Consider the following 20110-nt stretch of genomic DNA (forward strand, 5'->3'; position numbering starts at 1 on the left):
TCCAAGAATCAAGTTTCAAATCCAAATTTACAGCATAGAATACTAAATATTTTTAGGTTACTAAATATTCTAGAAAGGGCACTGGAGTAAAGGAAACATATTTTTGGTGTCATAAACAGATGCTGAAGGAGTGGTTAATAAGGGAAATAGCCTTCAGTGGTTGTTAGGGCTCCCCTACCTATTCGGCCCATCACATTTTCTGTTCTAAACCCTCAGTTCATCAGGAGCTATGCGACTTGAATGTAGATGGAAATGGGTCAAACAAGGGGAAAGCCTGCTCAGAAAAACACATTCTTGTTCTCCGTTTTTGCAACCACACCTCCCTCTAAAAAAAGTTCTATGGTAACTCAGAATCATCACTGGTATCGCCCATTTTGTTTTGCATACTCAAGAGGGAGAGGCACATTTTAGGTATTGTGTGTGTATATGTGTGTGTTTGTAGAGAGACAGAATTTAATAATAAATTTAAATCTCTATCATGATAAAATCCATCATAATAATGGGAATGTGATTGTATAAGAAAATGTGCATTTTCCTTTTTTTAAGAGAAGCATACTAAAGTAGGTAGGAGTAAAATGACCTGATATTTGCAATTTGTTTTAAAGTACTTTAGAAAACAGGAAAATTTGTGGCAGAATCTTGGTAATTTTTGAGTCTGGGTGACTGAATATGCAGTTTCATTGTATTATTCACTCTAATTTTAAGTATATTTTAACTTTTAAATAATGACTCTAAAATGAAAAATTCCATCAAAAAAAATGATGCAAATAGGCATATTTTGATGAATCCAGAGCAGGTCAAGGAGATAACTTTAAAAACCACTCACCTTCCCCACAATAATCATTCTCAGAAATGTATCTTCCTACTAAATGGCTTCAGTGCCTTTTAGAAAATGCACTCATATGGATGTTAAAAGGAAGATATCCAGTTTACAAATAAAATTTTAAAACTAGTATATTTCTCAAAGTTTCATTATATACCAAAACCAAAATAAAATAGAAACAGCCCCTCTCTCTCTAAACCAAACAAAACCTGCCTCAGTTACCTCTACTATTCTATCATCACTGCCCCAACTAGCTGCCGCTGATTTAACATTTACTACGTTATCAGCCAACTATGCTGAATGCTTTCTTTGCAAGTATCATCACTTCTCATCCTCAGAGGTACCCCATGGAATATACATTGGATCTTACACTCCATTCCCCCAATCCCAACGTCACACACCATCACCATTTACAGAAAAGCAATGTGAGGATTTGAACTGTTAGATAATTTGCTTTAGATAACAGGCTCTGTACTAAATGGTGACTTGGTATCAGACCCAAGTGTGGCTAAGGATGGAACCCTTCACCACCATGTCACCTCTGGCCTCTGTTCCTGTTCTCTGAAGGACTACGCTATGAGAACATAGGCTCAGGTTCCAAGTAAACATTCATAAAATATTACTGTCCCCCCTGCCCTCTCTCCCTCCCCAGCTTTTCACTGGAAAAAGTAACAGAAAGTCGAGAGGCAGATGGCTAATTTGAGGATTGCCGTCTGATTTTTCTGGAGCCCTGGGAGCACGTGGAATGTGACTCGACTGTGCAAATCATGTCACATATGCTGTTCTTTCATTTAATCATTCCTGGCTCTCTCTTGTGTGGGGTTCTGCCAAAACAATGTTTATCAGCTGATAACACATTTCTCATAGACCACACACATTTGCCTACAGCATCGAGTGGAGACGTTCTAGCTCTGCCTTTGTGACATGGCTAGTGGAAGAATCAGCATCTTCCTCGCAGAAAAACACAGTTAAGCCAAGTATTCTTTTCTTTATGGAAGGTGGACATTACCAGACAGCAAATTTGCATTAAACAAGCACCATTTCCCCAATGACTGGAAATAATTTCTAAGGGAAAAAACTCTCCAACAGAAGAGATTTCTGGTGTGTTAGACCTTGCCACACTATTTACTTCTTGTGTTAACTGTGGGATGCAACTTTGAGGTCCAAAGGCCACATCACTTCAGTTTATTTAAGTAACATTTACTGGGAGCCTTCTAGGTACTACGCCATGAACTGGGCACACAAAGTACACTTCACTTGCAAGGGCTCACATCTAATCGAGGTGAGACATAAAGTCAGGTAATAATTACCATATGATATAATAAATGTAAGATAGCTAAGTAACATAGAAGTAGTTAATTACCTTATGTGGGTAGCAGGGAAGGCTTTGCAGAGGTGATGACTAAGGCGCTATTGGAACAACTACAGGTGTTTGACAGGGAACTCTGCGGTCTCCCTGGGCACCCTCAGCCAGTCTCCTAGCTTTGATCATCGTCTCGAGGCTGATGACTCCTCAGGATACGCCTCTAGTCCAGTCTTCCTTCTGACATCCAGCTCCTGACATCAACTGCCTCCTTGATGACCCCATTTTGATGATTTATAGGCACCACACATTCAATATGCACATCTGAACCTAAATTCCTGATTTTTCTCCTAAAGCTGCACCTCTCCCAGTTTTCCTTATCATAGCAATCCAATACGCTGTACGGGCTGGAGACTCACTCTTACTGCCTCTCTCTGTCCCATTACTCGTCTCTTTCAGTTCCCCTCCCAAACCATCCTCCACAGAGCAACCAGATATTCTTTTAAAAAATGCCAATACGATCACATCATTCCCTTGTAGAAACCTTTCAGCGGTTTCCTGTGGCTCTTAGGCTAAAGACCAAAATCCACAAGACGGTTCTGCATAATCTTTCTCCCTGGCCCTCCAGGTTTATCTTGGGTCACTCTCCCTCTCATTCACTATGTCCGTGACACACTGGCCTTTTAGTTCTTTGAATACACCATGTCCCTTTCCACCTCAGGACCTTTGTACACACTGTTCCTAATGGCCAGGAGCCTCCTCCTTTTCTCTTTGCCTAGCTATCCAACTCCTACTTATCCTCCTTAACTCAACAGACACAGGACTTTAGGGAAGCTCTCCCTAACTGCCCTTTTCCCACCAAATCTAATTTAAGATCCCTTGTTTTACAGCCTCATAGCACCTGGTAGTTTCCCTGTATACTACTTAATCTCCCTGATAATTGACTGTGGTAATACTTGCTAAGTGTATGTCTTTCCTAATGGACTGTAAGCTCAGGGAAGGAAAGGCTCTTTTCACTGTCCACTGTATCCTGATGCCTAGCAAAACGCCTGGCCCAGGGTAGACGCTCCATATTACTTATTGAACAAAGGGATGAATTCTAGGTGGAGGTAGCCACCTGTGCAAGGCAGAAGGATGTGAAGTAGGCTGGCATGCATGGAGAATCATTAGCAGATCCATGCTGATGGAACATGCCATGCTTTGGTGGGGTTGGTGACAAGGAGAGTGAATGGAGATCAGGCTGGTGAGGCAGACAGGACCAAGATCACAAGAGGCCTCCTATCCCTTTTTTACCTGTTACACAGTACCTCAGTGTGGTTGGGGGAATTCAGAAGGAGAGCCTGGCATATGGGTGGCATTCAGTATGTGTTTGTTCCCTTTCTTGCATGCCACCTTAACCCTCCTGTGGAAATTTACTTTTCTTTTATCAACAACTTTCCAGTTTTATCATTCTCCTGCATACCCCACATTCACTCCATCCTGATTGGCTCTACCTGATTGAACCATTTCTTACAACTATAGTCCAGACATCACCATCTACAACCTCCTACCTGGTCTTCCAACTTCTACTCTAGTCTCTGGTGGTCTACTTCTACAAGGCAGACAGTGTGCTCTTTTAAAAATAAAAATGAGGTCACACCAATTCTTAGCTTAAAACCTTTGGATGGTTTCCCATCACACTTAAAAATCCAATGATCTTACTAAGGTCTAGGAGGCCCATCTGAAAAAACACTCGACATCCAGATATTTACCTGATAGGCAACCAAAGAAAGAAAGATCAACCATCATTTCCTGAATTGTTTAATTTTTAATAAACAGAATTTTGTTTTTATAAAAGCCTATTTTAGTTAGAAAACTTAAGTGCAACTGAAAACTTAACTTCCCTATAGGCATGTCCTCTTTGGATCTTTGAAAATAACTTTCTTGATTTTAAGAACCAAGCTTAAGTATTTGCCAGGAGCCTGATGTACAGGGATTTGATGTTCTTTGCACTTTTGTTCAAACTCAAGAAAGAAAGAAAAGAAAGAAAAAAAAGGGCATAGTTCCAGGTGATCAAGCATTTACTTTTTTTTTTTTTTTTTGGCTGTATGGGATCCTAGTTCCATGACCAGGGATCAAACCCATGCCCCCTACAGTGGAAGTGCAAAGTCCTAACCACTGGACCGCCAGGGAATTCCCCTACTTTCACTTTCTAAATACTGATCTGGAGGATGCTTCAGGTGCCCCCTCCCTTGACGGAACTCTGCTTGCGCTAGCTGGTAGCTGGGAAGCACTTGACAAACCCTGAATACAGGAATTTGTCTTCTCCTGTCATCCTGAGATTTGGTGTCAGGCAGCAGTGGCCATTCCATTTCAGAAGAGTGACACGACCCAGGGAGATGCTCTTGAGGTCTGATTTGGGAAGTCAGCATAGTTGGTCTGAGTCCTTGACATCCACAGACATAGGCAATATCAGAATGGTTAAAAGCATGAATTTTAGTGTCAGATTCAAATTTCAGCTCCACTGCTCTGCTACTTAACAGCTGGTTGGCTTTTTTCACCATAAAATGGGTATAATAGTAGTAACTTACCTTAAAAGGTTATTGTGAAGATCTGATGAATTAATACACAGAAAGTGCTTAGGATAGTCCCTGGCACAAAGTAAGCGCTACATCAATGTTTCCTCTATTTTTATTATGTCAAAGGTGAGATCTGAGAGCCGCCCAGACTTGTTATGCAGATTCAGCAGTGGAGCAAGCTATGGCTGTTGGTGGCTCTCCCTTCACCAGTCAAATCCTGCCACACATGCACTTCTACCACTCAGCCAAAACTGAATAATATGCGTGTCTGAGTCACACAGCCCCAGGTTTCCTCAGTACTTGATTTATATTATGGTAATATATTTTGATTTACATATAAGTCACTGTAGGTTCCGATTTGAGGCAATGTGGTGTGTCACAATAACAACAGATTTAAAAGCAGAAAGTTTCTACCTGTATCCTGACTTTGCCAGCTATGCATCCTTAAGAAATCAACTCAATTTTTCTGTAACTTAGTCTTCTTCCTTTTTATGACATCTACCTCAGTAGATTTGTTATGACCTCTGAATGTTACACGAAAGCTTCCTAGTAAACTATAAAGCACTAGATGTTTTTAAAAACATTACGTTATCATCGTAAAATGACTTGAAATAACCACTTTAAAAAAATGATCAGCAAAGCACTTTTCGGCATTATTATTCCATTCAGAGGAACATTTTAGTCTTTGTACTTCTAGCACACTATTGCATCAGCTCTTAGACATTCTACCTACATGGTAAATCAAGAGTAAACTGCATGGTATTAGGAGAGAAAAGAAAGGGAAAAAAATAAGTTTACTAGTTAACCTAAATGTGAAAAATGCTGGAGATGTCTGACTTTGCAATACTGACAAATGTTCACCTATACATTTTTAAAATTTACCTGGCTGAGAGTATGAAGGAACGTTCTACACTTTCAATCTTTAGTTCATTCTGATATGCCTCTTGGGTGGGTTTTCTGACCTGGAAGAAAACAAAATGATTGAGCAGACTCATCCAATTGAAAACCTCACTGCTGAAGCACAGCTAAAATTGCCCAATGCCCCCACTGCTGACACCCACGCCCAGCCTTCATATCCAGCTTGATCTACCATCACTCTCCCTCATCTGCTCTGTGCTCCAGATGAATTTAAATACCCACATACATGAAGGCCCAACTTCCCCACCTTCAGGCCTTTGCTCACACTATTCCCTGTACCTAGAATGCCTTTCCCTACATCTCAGCATGGCCAAATGTGACCAATTCTGTAAGGCTCTTGGCTCTTCCTCCAAAAAGACTTCCTCAAGTCTCCCTCTTCCTAACTACCACCAATCCCTCTACCATGTCCCACCAAAAGCTGCACGTTCTTTATTTTCTGAGCTCCCTCAAACTTTAACTGTGCCTTTATAGTGATATTTATTACAATCTATTTTATAGGTATTTATATGCAGCGTATTAGCTTCCCAACTAGTTGCTAAACTCCTGGAGGGATTGGAGTAGAGGTGGAGACAAAAGAATGCTTCAATTCATCTTTATATTTTTCACTAAACCGATAACACATTTTGTTTATAGTAGTTCTCAGTAAATATCTTATGACTAAATTAATGTATGAGGGAACAAATAACTACAAAAATGAATAAATGAACAAATGAACAGTAACACATGGAGAGAGAAGAGACAGGGATATGAGAAGATGATTATCTTAGGGCTTTTTCTCTAAATACATTTGGGTAAAAATATATCTTCTAACAGATGCACAGACCTTCATTCCAGCCAAGGAGAGCATGTTGTTCAGTTTGTACATCCCGGACTGCACCGGTGTTGTATACAACAGAGCATCATTAAACTGAAAGTAGAAACATTTCATAGGGCAAAGTAAAGCAACAAATTTCAGCTACAAAGATATTGGTAAGATACAGGAATAAAGGAACAATATTACCTCTTTGTTTAAAACTCTCTGAATATAATACTTATATTCTGCTTATAAAACCAGAACCACCTAGAATGTACTATTAGAATATTACTAGAAGGCAATTTCTAGAAAATGTGCTTTCTTTCCAAGTTCTGTAACAGATTTAACGTTTTCTGAATTCTAAATCCCACCTAAGGTATTATAATCTGCCAAAACAAACCACTGATTGAATCAATTTTTCCAAATCAGAGATGAAATAAACTAAACTCAAAAAGGAAGTGAATTTCTAGTTGTGTATCATACAAGACTTTGTTTCCTATACTTGACATGCAAACAAGCAATCCAGCCAGTCAAAGATCCTACTAAAACTACTGTCTGAATGTGCCAATCTTATCTGTCCTGAACAACCATCTCCTTTCATTAAGCAATTATCCCTGCCTCGGGCACAACAGAAACACACGTGGCCACTTACCAGGAAAAACATTCGGGGCTGCATGACTTTCCGAGATAGCTTCATCAGAATTCCTTCTTTGAGAAAAACCTGATTCATCCAAACAAACACCCATTTAGTACCCTCACAACACAACTACAATATACATATACATGTAATTTCCTTTTTGACCTTCTTTCCCCAGAATTATTTTGTGTGGAGGCTGGGCAGACGTAGTTTCCTTGTTACTTTTTACAGCCGTGGCTTCTTTTCAAACCCTGTAAGTCACTTAGGAATTGGATAAGCCAGCAGAGTTTCATAACTCCAATACTGAGCCCAGGGGTACCATATGGTTTGAAATGTAATTGACTGAGTGTGTACTTGATCTTGAGGCATAGCCAACATCCTGACAATTGCACTTTGTAATTTTCCTGAATTCATTCCCTCAGTCACTTTTGTGCTCTATGAAGAACATCAAAATACCAATTTTCTCCCTCCCCTCATAATCTTCTCTTACATTAAAGATTTTAATTGAAACTGTCTTTAAAGCTGTGTGAGGTCAGCTAGTATTACACAATAAAATGATCCTATTTAATCAGTTACTCTGTGGGGTCCCTTGCCATTCTTCTAATTGAATTGGACTTCTTGTCACAATGACTTAAATCATGAATGTTTTGAAAGGATAGAATGAACTTAGTTGATCCAGATTGGGTCACTGAAGAGTAACAATAACAAATAACCTATTTTCATAACTCAAATGAAAACAGCTACAAATGGTGCCTAGATCCATTGTATTAAGTTTGCAAAAGGCAGTCTAAAACACTTACCCGTCCAGGCTGAACTATTTCATGGTGTCCATTTAAGCTGTACTGAATTTGCATAAGTTTCTGAAAGTTGTCCTACAGAAAGAGAATGCAGAGCATATGAAGGCACGGGCTCCCAGGTTCAACAGTACAGCAGCCGTGAAATGAAGATACTTACTCCTTGCTTCATGGTGTCATTGGCATGGTTGGCTACCTCTATAACAACAGCAAGGGCATCTAAAATATGTAGGAACAGAAGGGGCATTCGATCACTATCATTACCAATGAATTGCAACACTGAGCAACTCCAGACGACAAGACAGCTAGTTCACAGCCACGGACCACTGCAGGAGACCAGTTAACTGCGAGTAGGCAGAAATACAGGCGATGCGGTTCGATGAGAGCAAAACCAAGGAAAAACAGTACTTATAAAACAATGAGCCAAAGAAAGACTCTAAAGATACATTACAGACCATGTGTATCAATAGTATGAACGTCAGGGTTGTTTTGTGCTGAGAGTTGATTATTCTGTTGAAGTTTATAAGGATGGATAGGATTTTACCTGGAAGCTGAGGACCATTCCAGGATAAACTGCCTTGGGAGAGAAGGATCCTGGGATAGGAAACCAGAATTATGAGGACCAGCTATTTAAGAGGGTCAGGGCTTAGCTGCCTTCTCTTAGTCTGATCCCAAGAGGGAAGAAATGCCACATGGAAGCATACTAGACCTTAGGAAATTACACACATTATTTTGTGAGTTGGGTTATTTAGCTTCACCTGTGTTTTATTCTTTTTATTAACCTCTTGCCTTTATTAAATGTTTTTGAATGCTTCAGTTTGTCATCTTCATAACTAGATATAAAGGAAAAAGTCTATACTTTGTCTCCTTTTGGGCTACAGTTGTTCTCAATTCAAGACAGTAGTGTTCCCCTAGGGACACTTGGACATGTATAAGATAATTTTCGGTTGTCACAATGACTGGGAAGGTCCACTGGCCTTTAATGGGTAGGAGCCAGGGATGTTAAACATCCTGCAATGCTAATTAGAAATCCACACAAAGAAGGTTATCTCATATGACAGAAGCCCTATCATTGAGAAAAACTGGTAAGAGTGTTAAAGAAGGAAGCATGCCCTTCTGAGGCTGGTGTGGCAATGACAGTAGTCGTCACTAAAAGGACTATTAAAAAAAAAAAAATCTATTTCCAGAAAGGGTTTGAGGTGTTTTGGTCCAGCTACTATACCTACCAAGGGATACTCTTTCTGGTAACAACCCTGGAGGTTCCTATAGTCTTTAAGTGTATTATTATCACCATTATTAAAGGAAAGCTGTATTTCCTTATAGAGACTCAAACCACGTATCAGAATTTACTGTATCTGGCTCTCATCATGGCAGATATTCAAGAGGTGACCTTGGACACATTCCCTGCTTTCTGGCCTACTTGAACTTCCAGCGGACAGGGATAAAAGCTTTAAAATTTAATGAATAGATGAAGTAATAAAGCTGCTGCTATTTGGTCACCTGGCCTCCAAGCTCTGACTTCTCCCATCCATTCTGCAATTCTACTTTCCTCATATCATCCCTTTAAGAGGCCCTGGTGACTCTGTTCCTTTAACTCTTCTGCTTATCTTCCAAAGGTATATTAGTCTCATTTTCCCTCAACCTTGGGCAATCTCATCACTTTACTGCATTGCCTCTGGCCATACAGTGCACATCACTGTTCGCTGCTTATCCTAAGCCATGTCTTTGTTAAAAGTGTGTAATTTTCTTTAAACAAGCTCCTTAATTTCTAACCCTGTATTTGTTTTACCTGCAAAATGGAGCTAATAACTTACTTTCCTTGAAGGCAGAAGCCCTGGGACAGATGTTTTCTTGAGGCCCGATCTGCTAAAATCTGTCTAAAATATTTATCTTCATGAGACAGACTCTGACCTGGAATGCCCACTCTTCCTCTCGTCCACCATCTCTCATCAACTCATCTCTGGTTCCACTTCCCTCTAAGCAAAGCTCTGCCTCTTCAATCCTCACACTTTCCTCCGTCTTCCAAATGATTCTATACTGCTAAGTGCATCCTTACTTTAAAGCTATCTGCTTTGTTCTTTATCTGACAGGTATCATAGACTCTTCTCTCTCTTTTAATATTTCTTTATTTATTTCGTTATGCCGGGTCTTAGTTGCGGCACGTGGGCTCCCTAGTTGCAGCATGCAAACTCTTAGCTGCAGCATGCACGCGGGACGCAGCTCCCCAGCCAGGGATCGAACCCAAGCCCCCTGCATTGGGAGCGCGAGTCAGAACCACTGCGCCACCAGGGAAGTCCCTATCACAGACTTTCTTCTTCAACTAAATTATATGTTTACCAGAGACAAGAAGCATGTCATGTCCCCCACTCCAAACTTTTCCTTTAAAAAAGCACGTTTAAAAGCATAACACTTGCGAATAAAAGATGTTACAGAAGAAGTAAAATGATTAATAGAATGAATAAGAATCTCTACAAAAATGGGTTAAAAACCTTTCAGCTTTGTAATCTGATAATGTAAAGGATGCACAAGAATGTGATCAAAATTCATAAAATGAATGCCGTGGAGATAGATTTGTCTAATGTGTTTCTGTAGATTAGAACCAGGGATATACCTATGACATTTAAAAGAGGTAGTTTGGGAATAAATAGAAAGAAACACTACTCTCCTAAACAGAACTAAATCCTCGTGTGTGTGTGTGTGTGTGTGTGTGTGTGTGTGTGTGTGTGTGTGTGTGTGAGAGAGAGAGAGAGAAAGACAGCAGACATACATGCAAACACACACAGACACAGACACACACAGTGGATTATCCCATGAATATCAATGAGTCCCTTGTATTGTAATGGACTATTTTCCTTAAGTACTACTGGGGTGAGGGGGTGGAAGGATGGTAAGGCTAATGCCCCTCATTAAACAGTCCCAGAATAATAGACTATTTTAGACCTTATCTCTAATTTGTGTAGTTTGGTCACTTCATGGACTCATGATTTTAAAGCTTGAAAGGACCTTGCAGATCAACTGGTTCAATCTGTTTTTGAAAGCAGTGGACATCTAGAGAAGGTGAGTGCACCCCGGCACAGAGAGACTGAGCCCAGGAGGACGAAGCTCCCTGACCACAGACTATGCTGGGACCGCTCTCTCAGGAGGCTGGCTCCAATGGCTGCCTGACCATGGGCATCTTTTGCCCCTATAATTTCACTTGCATCCAGCACCACTTTATCTAGTTCTATTTTAATCTGCCTAAAACAGAGTTTAAAAAGGCTTCTTATGAATAAAACACAGTTTTGTATGTGGGTTTTGTTACGTTTTTACTTTCCAGGTTCAAACGAACATAATATAAAAACTTCTATAACACATGAGACCACAAAAATTGTTTACCTTGAGTGTCTCTGTAATCTCCAGCATCTTCTAAGAGATTTTTTAAATAGTCTAGAAAAGGAAAAAAAAGTTATGGTATTTAGTATAATAAAGCACTAAGGAAAAAACATTTGTCTTTCTTATTCAATACTCTAGTCAGCCTTATTGGTTAATATACATATTCATTCTGTTTGTGCTACCTTTCTAAAAATGAAAGAATAAAAGCCCTGGGATCAATTTGAAATCAGGACACAGAATCAGAGCTAGAAAGAGGCTGAGAGGTTGCACTGGTGATTTTAGAGATGAGGAATCAGGCTACCGAGGACACGGTCTCACTCAAGTAATACAACCTCTCTGTGGCAGAGCCAGGACCAGAACCCAAACCCAGGTCTCCTGATGCCCAGTTCAGCTCTTTAACTCCAACATGCACAAAGTACCTTAATCTCAATATCAGATGCATGTTTAATACCAAATTTCAAGCATTAATAGATTGAATGTCTAAGGAACTCTGAGATTTGGCAATCTTAAGAGTCTAACAATGCCCAGAGCACCAGAAAAATGCAATACATATATCTAGACCAGTGGTTCTCAAATGGGGGCAGGTTTGCCCCCCAGGAGAAATTTAGAAATGTCTGAAGACATTTCTGATTATCACAACTGGGGAAAAGGGGATGCCACTGGCATCTAGTGGTTAGAGGCCAGAGACACTGCTAAACATCCTACAAATGCACAGGACAGTCCTACAACAAAGAATTATCTGCGCCAAAATGTCAATAGGGCTGCAGTTGAGAAACCCTGGTCTAGATGAAGATGGTCTGTAAATGAGTAACATGGTATATAGTGGTTCTCGTAATACGAAAAAAAGTTTAAGGCAATAGGTTATATTTCATAAATCCTGTAACCAAGGAATGTTACAGGATTTCAAGGTAATACTTCCTTCTCTGTTGAGAAATGCTGGATGACTTCCCATTAACTCTCAGATTAAAACAAATTCTATTTCCTGGAATTTCAAGTCACCACTACATGGTCCCTGTTGACTTTTCTGCTTTTCTCTCTTGCTACTGCCTTACACAGGCCCTTTGTTCTTAAGTCTGATTCTGCACAATTCCTTAAACACTTCCCATGTGTTCCCTGGCTCCATACTTTTTGTCTTTAATGTTCCCTTCTTCTGAATCCTTTCTCTGTCTCTGTGTATAAAAATTCTACTCGTAATTCTTCAAGGCTCATCTCAAATTCCTCCTCTCTTACCAAACTTTCCATTTGAAAGAAATATTCTTTCCCTTTGAACAACACATTACACAGCAGTTACTGTATGCCTTCTATCATTTTCTTTTTCATTAGACTCAAGGCTCCTGTGGGCAGGGCCTGCCTACATCTGATTCATCTTTCTATCTCTCATAGCACTTAGCCAGAGACTTCGCATGCAAGGGACAAGAAATGCTTAATGAATTTTAAAAAATGATTTTTTTTAGACAGGACTGTGCCTTATTTTAGGTAAAAGGCAATAAAGGCTGAAACCAATCCTAATGCCCATGGGAGTTGGGAAATGGAAAGAGGAAAGTCATATTAAAAGACTGAATGCATTTTTATCAGATCCAATCTCCATTTAGCAATATTATGGAACAGATATAATTTCATCCCATGGATTTATTAAGTCATGCTCAAAGGCACAAAGGAGAACTTGGACGTTAGTGCCAGATTTTCAAACTTAATAGACGACTAACATACACACCCAACTGCTGAAACTATACATCTTTGACACAGTGATCCAAGAACCTGTGTAAGTCTAGACATGCACATTATAAATACCCAGCCCTGGCAACAAGCCACAGCGAGATATCGTGTATGACGACGTTAAGCTTCTGTGCACCACACCATAGGTTCCACCTTGCCAGAGACCATCACAAGCAATTTAGATCTGAAAGTAATCTGAACATAAAAGTTGGAGAGCAATTCTTCCAACCAAATAAATAAGAAACCCACAAAAATTAACAAAATACATTGATTATACACTACACTTAGCCTCATCTGGAGAAGAAAAATGAACTTAATCTCACTCTGACCCCACTCAGAATGCATTCCATATATAAGCCACGTTTAGTGAATCCAAATATTTAACTTTTCCATGAGAGCGACAGGGTTAGGGAGAAAAACCTACTCTTCTTGGGCTACTTCATTAATCAAAAGGGATGTTCCTTAAAGCTGCAGGTAGCTGAAGAGTGTGGAAATGAAAGCAGATTTACCTAAGTATCAGATTCATAGCAAGTTCCCATTTTGTCTTCAATTCTTGTTCTTCAATACAGAAGCATATCCACGCAAGCTGAGACATTTCTCTAAACCAAAAGAGGTCACTGGAAGATGTCCATATTAGGAAATCCTGACCTCAGAATCACTGTGCTGAGCCCAATAATCTTCTGAGTTACGTTTTCTTTTCTTGTACTCAAGCTCAGCTGCTGCTCGCCAACCTAAACTTTTAGGAACGAAGTGGAAATACACAAACTGGCTGGGCAGAAAACCCACGATGAAAATGTTGCAAAATCATGTTATTAATCAAGGAGAAAATGGGGTTAAGGTTTACTTTCCTTGCCAATTAAAAAAAAATCTTAAAACTCAACTTGCAAAATTCACCTTGCCAAAACTGAATTTTAGAAATTCAACTTTCTCATGTATTCATCCATATTTTCAGGGCATCTCACTGCAGTACCTACTCCTTTTGAGAACTTTTACCTTTTCTAGGAAGACAAGACCATGATCCCCTCAGTTAAGAATCACTAGTGCCTTAACTACAGAATGAGAAGAACGAGACTGATCACCCTGAGTCAGATGGAAGGAGCAATGGAATCACCAGCTGCCCCAGTGACTGTCATAACCCAGGTGAAACGCAGGAAGGGAAACCAGACAGACACTCCTGCATTGGTCATTTGGAATTGTTTACTACATATCATTTAGGTCCTAGCATCCTGCTGGAGCTTCATTAAAAAATCGAGGAGAGCAGAGGAGTCATCTCAATTTGCCATGTTGGACTTTTAGTATTCTATGACTTTCCTGTTTCCACCAAACCAAACAAGGATTTTTCAAAACTTCAGTAATAAAAATGCCTCAAATGCTACTGAGGTTATTTATATCAAAGGAAAAAGGGTTGGTACAGCATGCCTGGACACCACAAAATGTACTTTCTGGCCACCAGGTGGCATCGTTGATTAAAAGTTAATCAGTCCCCATCACCATCATCCAACATTAGCAGCACAAAACTAACCAAAACATAGCATGTGCAGTCTTAAGGGCTATGCAAGTTAACTTTGTCCTCATATATGAGGCCCAGAGTGAAAGAATGAGGACCCAACAAATACCATACCTTGTTAGAGGTCTAAGTTTTCAATACATGGGTTCCTAGTAAGCCTTACAATCCCTTGATTGCCTAATCAACGAATAATCAACTTACAGCAGAAAATGATTCAGAGGTACAGTAACCATTTCCTAAAAATGAGTCATCTGTGGGAATCGGGGACTTTTTAATTCAACAGCACCCAGTCAGATTCCTGGACTGCGTGCTCAGAAACGGTTGATGGCAGAGCACAGAGGAAATTAGCATATAGGACGGGGTAACGTTCCAAAGTCAAGTGTTTTGAATTTAAGGACATGTCTTGCTTTGTATTATCTAGATTTCTTCTTTCCTCCCTACATATGTAATGAAATCAGCAACAAAATACAGAATTATGAGATCTAGAGAATAATAAGTCTAGTCAATGAAAGCCTGTTTGCCAAAATTTCAAATGTTAAAAGAAGCCACCTAAAATTATCCTGACTTGTGAAACAGAGTAGAGATTATTTTAAATACCAAAATAAAGATCAAGTATCAGGTTGTAAGACACACTGCTGCCATCTCGAAGGTGGCTTGGCGAAGGGCTCAAGAGCTCTTGTTGGGAGTGAGAAGACAGATTCTTACTTTCTTTGTCCAGCCATGTCTAGCAGAGGTATGTATGTGACTCTGACCATGTCCTGTGGCACTTCTGGGTGTCAGTATCCCCATACATAAAATAAGTAGGCTTGGCCCAGATTGAAAAACTAATGACTCTCATTCTAAAGTATCATGAAGCATACCACGAACATCTCTCTAAAACAACTATTTATTTTGAAGTATTTCCTTCTATTTTTATAAATGCTTGACTTTACTTAATTTTAATAATATATAGAATTTTATAGCACATTTAAAGTATTCTAACCCGTACATTTTTTTTAATACATAGGAGTAGCGAACATGCCACTACAGGGATATATGATATGGGATTTAGGTACTCTATTATTAGACTTAAGTCATTTTTTAGTTATCTTGTTTTGGCTGTTATAAATTGGATGGCCATACATCCTAATTTGCCCATATGATTCTGCCATATACCTGTTGTCCAGGTATTACTATAAATACTGCCCCTTGCACTCTTGAAAGGTACTGTGTTTGAATAATAAATTGTGTGATTATTTTAATTACAAGTAACAGTGGTCAATATCTTGATATATTTGTCTTTTTCTATACTTCACATTTTGGGTGTGTATGTGAAGGGGGCAGAATATCAATGGGAATGAAAAGGTGTTTGTTTTTTTTAAGTATTTGATATATATCATGAGAAACCTTTCCTAAAAGGATATACCAATTTAAAATATCATTATTTATATATGAAAATACCAGCTTCACTAAATGATTGCCAGTTTTGTGTATTGTAGTTTTTTATTGCTAATGTAGTAGGGGGAACTGATAACTTATTTTAATCGATATTTATGATTCAGAGGATCTTAAACATGCCACAGTGTATTTATTATGTATACTTTTTCTGAGTGAATTGTTTGTTCATATTTTTAGTCCAGATACCTATAAAAGTTTTAATATTCTTAATGAAATAGTATTTTTTCGTATTTGCTACAAATATGTTTTCTGATGTACTGTTTATCTTTTTATTTCAACTATATTTTAAACCTTTATAATGTTTTTATTATATAGAAGAGTTGAAAGGTATCAATATTTTCCTTTATAATTTCTTTAATTTTGGGGGCTTAGGAAATCATCTCTCCTCCTCTCCCTACCCTGAGAGTTTTAATAAATAACCAATTTTATTTTTTCCCTGGTTTTCCTATAGTTTAATGCTTCATATGTAATTTTTTTTTTTAAGTTAAGACTTTATTTTTTTAGAGCAGTTTTATGTTTAGAGCAGTTGAGGGGAAGGTACAAAGATTTTCCATATACCTTCTGCTTACACACATGCACAGCCTCCCTCAGTATCAACATCACCCACCAGAGTTGGGCATTTATTACAACTGATGAACCTACATCGACACATCAGTAGCATCTAGAGCCCATAGTTTACATTACAGCTCACTTTGGTGTACATTCTATGAGTTTGGACAAATATATATAATGAAATGTATCCATCATTATGGTATCATACAGAGTATTTTTACTACCCTAAAAATCCTCTGTGCTCTGCCTATTTATATTTAGCTTTGATTTTATTTTTAGTGTATCCAATAATGTATGAATTTTAATTAGTTTTTCAAATTTTAACAGGTTATTCACCAAATAATCCTTCTATTGTCTTGCACTTCCTACTTTGTCAACATTAGATTCTTATAAACAACAGTCTATTTCAAGTTACCTCCCTATTCCAATGGCAGATAATTATTATTATTTTTAATCAATAGGTCTATTTTTGCAACGGTATTACGTGTCTTTAACTGTTGATGTTTTAAAATACGTATTGACTGATGTTTCCCTCTCAGAATATTCTTTAATGATGTACTCTATTTATTACTATACACAAAATCATTTTGATATGTATCAATAAAATTGCAAACTAAGTTAACCTTAATGAGAATATGGAGTGTCAGCAACTAGTTAAAAGCTAAGTTAATGGTTCTATAGTGTCTAGTATCCCTTTAAGCACAAATGCTAAACCATGGGCTTCAGGAGGACCAGGAGCCTGAATTAATTATCCTTATATCCCCCAGCACCTAGAACAAGGTCTGGTGCATATTCAACAAATGTTTCCTTAATTTATGATGGACTAAATGACACTCATTTAGGGTTACCACTTCTTGCTCCATATTTTACTAAGCAGTTGAGATGATACTCTGAGGGTCTAATTAAAAAGTGTTCCAGTCTCTGCTCTAATTCTCCTGCTTCTCAAATATTAGGTCAGTTCTGTCCTCTGAGAATGTGGCCCAGAGATGCCTAAGTTAGAAAAGTGACCTTTCCGGGCTCTCAGGTTCACAGATTCATGTTCTTGGAAAGCTGGCAATGCCTTTCTGTGAATTAAAAAGGCCACTTCTCCTGGGCTGATGCAGCCCCTCACCAGGGCACACAATATGGCAAGCGGAGCGCTGGCTGGACTTAGAACTCAGCCGGGAGCCCTTGTCAGGGCATAGCCACATGAGGCAGCCCTGGTCTGTCTTACTTTGATAAGTCTGGTCCAGAGGTGGCATGCCCTAAGGACTCACAAACCAAACCTGATGCCAGGCTCGTCCTAGGACAAAATTTTGGATCAGATCTTACAATGGACAGAATCTCCCTTTGGTCCCTTTTTAGCAGGACATGTTGGCTTGGCATATACAGAATGCCCTTAGGGGAGTCAGACCCATAGGAAAGTCAACAAATGTAAACATCCATTATTTTGACTTCATTGAGACTGCTTTTCTTCGTGGATACATTTAAGCCTGCCAGTTTATCAAGTGAGAACCTCACACGTACAGAAATGGCCTTGACGCAGGCAAGTCCCACTTAAGGAACCTCTTATCCAAATTTGGTCCCCACCACCCTAATAATTGAGGTTTGCGGAGATAAGTATATTTTACTACCCAAAGAACTGCTAAGTGAAGAATAAAGCAAATATAAACACCAAAGTGAATTCAAGTTTGACTGAATTTCAGTGTTTTCTCCAACTGGAACAGTTCCCTTTTTTTTTTTTTTTTTTTTTTTAATGGCCGTGCGGCTTGGGGGATCTTAGTTCCCTGACCAGGGATCAAACCTGTACACCTTCAGTGGAAGGGCAGAGTCCTAAACACTGGACCACGAAGGAATTCCCTGGAACAGTTCCTGATGTGAGCCCATGATTCTGACACATGCTAAGAGGGAAACTCTTTGGCGACAGACTCAGCTTGCTAGATCTTTGGCAAGGCCCATTCCAGCAATAGAGGCATTCGGTTACTTGCAGGGAATCCAAGTCAAATCTATACTGAGAATTGGAAAAAGAATGGCTTTGCAGTAATGTCTATGGGTAGAATTCAGAGGGTCTGCAAACTTGGACAGGCAAAACCAAAATTTCTACTAATCTCTAAGTGAAATACGGAATTTCATTACGAATATAGTCAACAAATCACAGTATTATCAATGACACCAGGGCTTTATCACCATAGAAATCGCATGTTTTTTTATATGACATTATGGTTGTTGCAGGCATCTCAAAATATTGCTTACTCTCACCACTACTTCAAAATCATGACAATTATTAGATCCACACCACCTCTTCCTATTTAATGTATTACCTAAAGAAGCACATGTATTACTCTGCACTCTTCAAAATTATTTTAATAACTTTATTTCAGGCCAATTGGTTTCCTCTTAATCTTACAAATTCTATTCTGTAACTTCAAAAATTACTCCGAGAAGAGATCCATAGGATTCACCACATTCCCAGAGGGATTCTGGTATAACCTTAAAAAGGTTAAGAACACTCGTTTTATATAGAAAGTGAGATTACATTTAAAAGCTATAATAGAACAAGCAGATAAAATGTGCTTACCTCTTATATCCTGAAGTCTTTCTGTAGTACTAAAATACTTCATGGACATAATTTATTACATATCATCTCTCAAAATACCTTATTCACAACTACGATTAAAAATGAATTGCGGGGCTTCCCTGGTGGCGCAGTGGTTGAGAATCTGCCTGCCAATGCTGGGGACATGGGTTCAAGCCCTGGTCTGGGAAGATCCCACATGCCGCGGAACAATTGGGCCCGTGAGCCACAATTACTGAGCCTGCGCGTCTGGAGCCTGTGCTCCGCAACAAGAGAGGCCGCGATAGTGAGAGGCCCGTGCACCATGATGAAGAGTAGCCCCCGCTTGCCACAACTAGAGAAAGCCCTTGCACAGAAATGAAGACCCAACACAGCCATAAATAAATAAAAATTAATTAATTAAAAAAAAAAGACTTAAAAAAAAAGTGAATTGCAACAGAACAAGAGCTGAGCTAATTACAACGGGAATTCTGAATGTTATCACCCTCCCATTTTACATGGACGGAGCTGCTTTGTATCAGGGCCTTTGGGTTCCTCAGAAAATAAATTCTTTGGCTGGTGTCCAGGACAGCCTCGCCTTTCATCAAGTTCTGCTCTAGAGAAAGTGTTAGAATGATTTTAGCCTATGGTTTTCAAACAAACACTTGTTAAGCAGAAGTTTGAATTTTCAGAAGCAAAAGTTTCAATTTTCAGTAAGGGATTTTTAAAAGTCATGCATTAATTTGATTCTGATCTTTTGTCAAATCTGCTTATTAGCCTGTTCATAACTCAAATTTATAGCTTCAGAACAGAACAGATGTTTTTAATATCCCATTTTCTACCAACATGGGAAATCCTGGATTTATAAAACCTAAAGGGAGTTAATGCCATCCCAGACTAAAGGCAAAGATTACAGGAAAAGTAATATAATATGTTGTTAAAGTCACTTATAAATATTTTGAACAAGATCAAAGAAACTACCTGATCCAAATTTAATCAAAGTTCAAAAGCCTTTCTTCCCCTCCGCAAATACAGAAATAGAAAAAATACTTCAGAGGAATTTTTAAATTATATTTTTCATTATATTTTCTCCACTGTGATCCCCACTGATTCACCTTGTTTCAACACCAATGTAGTAGCTTTCCACAAATAAAAGGCTTTTCATTG

The 20110-nt window shown here is 38.9% G+C and overlaps 1 protein-coding gene across 2 annotated transcripts in view; it reads right to left on the bottom strand.

The window, feature by feature from the left end:
• FGD6 (FYVE, RhoGEF and PH domain containing 6) overlaps positions 1–20110 on the bottom strand; it is a 112678-nt gene that overhangs the window by 13582 nt on the left and 78986 nt on the right. For both annotated transcript variants that reach the window (XM_036867176.1, XM_036867177.1), the window contains exons 9-14: positions 11202–11252; positions 7987–8045; positions 7833–7904; positions 7048–7116; positions 6426–6509; positions 5567–5646 (exon numbers count right to left, since the gene is read on the bottom strand). In XM_036867176.1, coding sequence (XP_036723071.1) covers positions 5567–5646; positions 6426–6509; positions 7048–7116; positions 7833–7904; positions 7987–8045; positions 11202–11252 — 415 coding nt within the window. The remainder of the gene's footprint in view (positions 1–5566; positions 5647–6425; positions 6510–7047; positions 7117–7832; positions 7905–7986; positions 8046–11201; positions 11253–20110) is intronic.

Source organism: Balaenoptera musculus, chromosome 10, assembly GCF_009873245.2.
Source record: "Balaenoptera musculus isolate JJ_BM4_2016_0621 chromosome 10, mBalMus1.pri.v3, whole genome shotgun sequence".
NCBI classification, from domain to species: domain Eukaryota; kingdom Metazoa; phylum Chordata; class Mammalia; order Artiodactyla; family Balaenopteridae; genus Balaenoptera; species Balaenoptera musculus.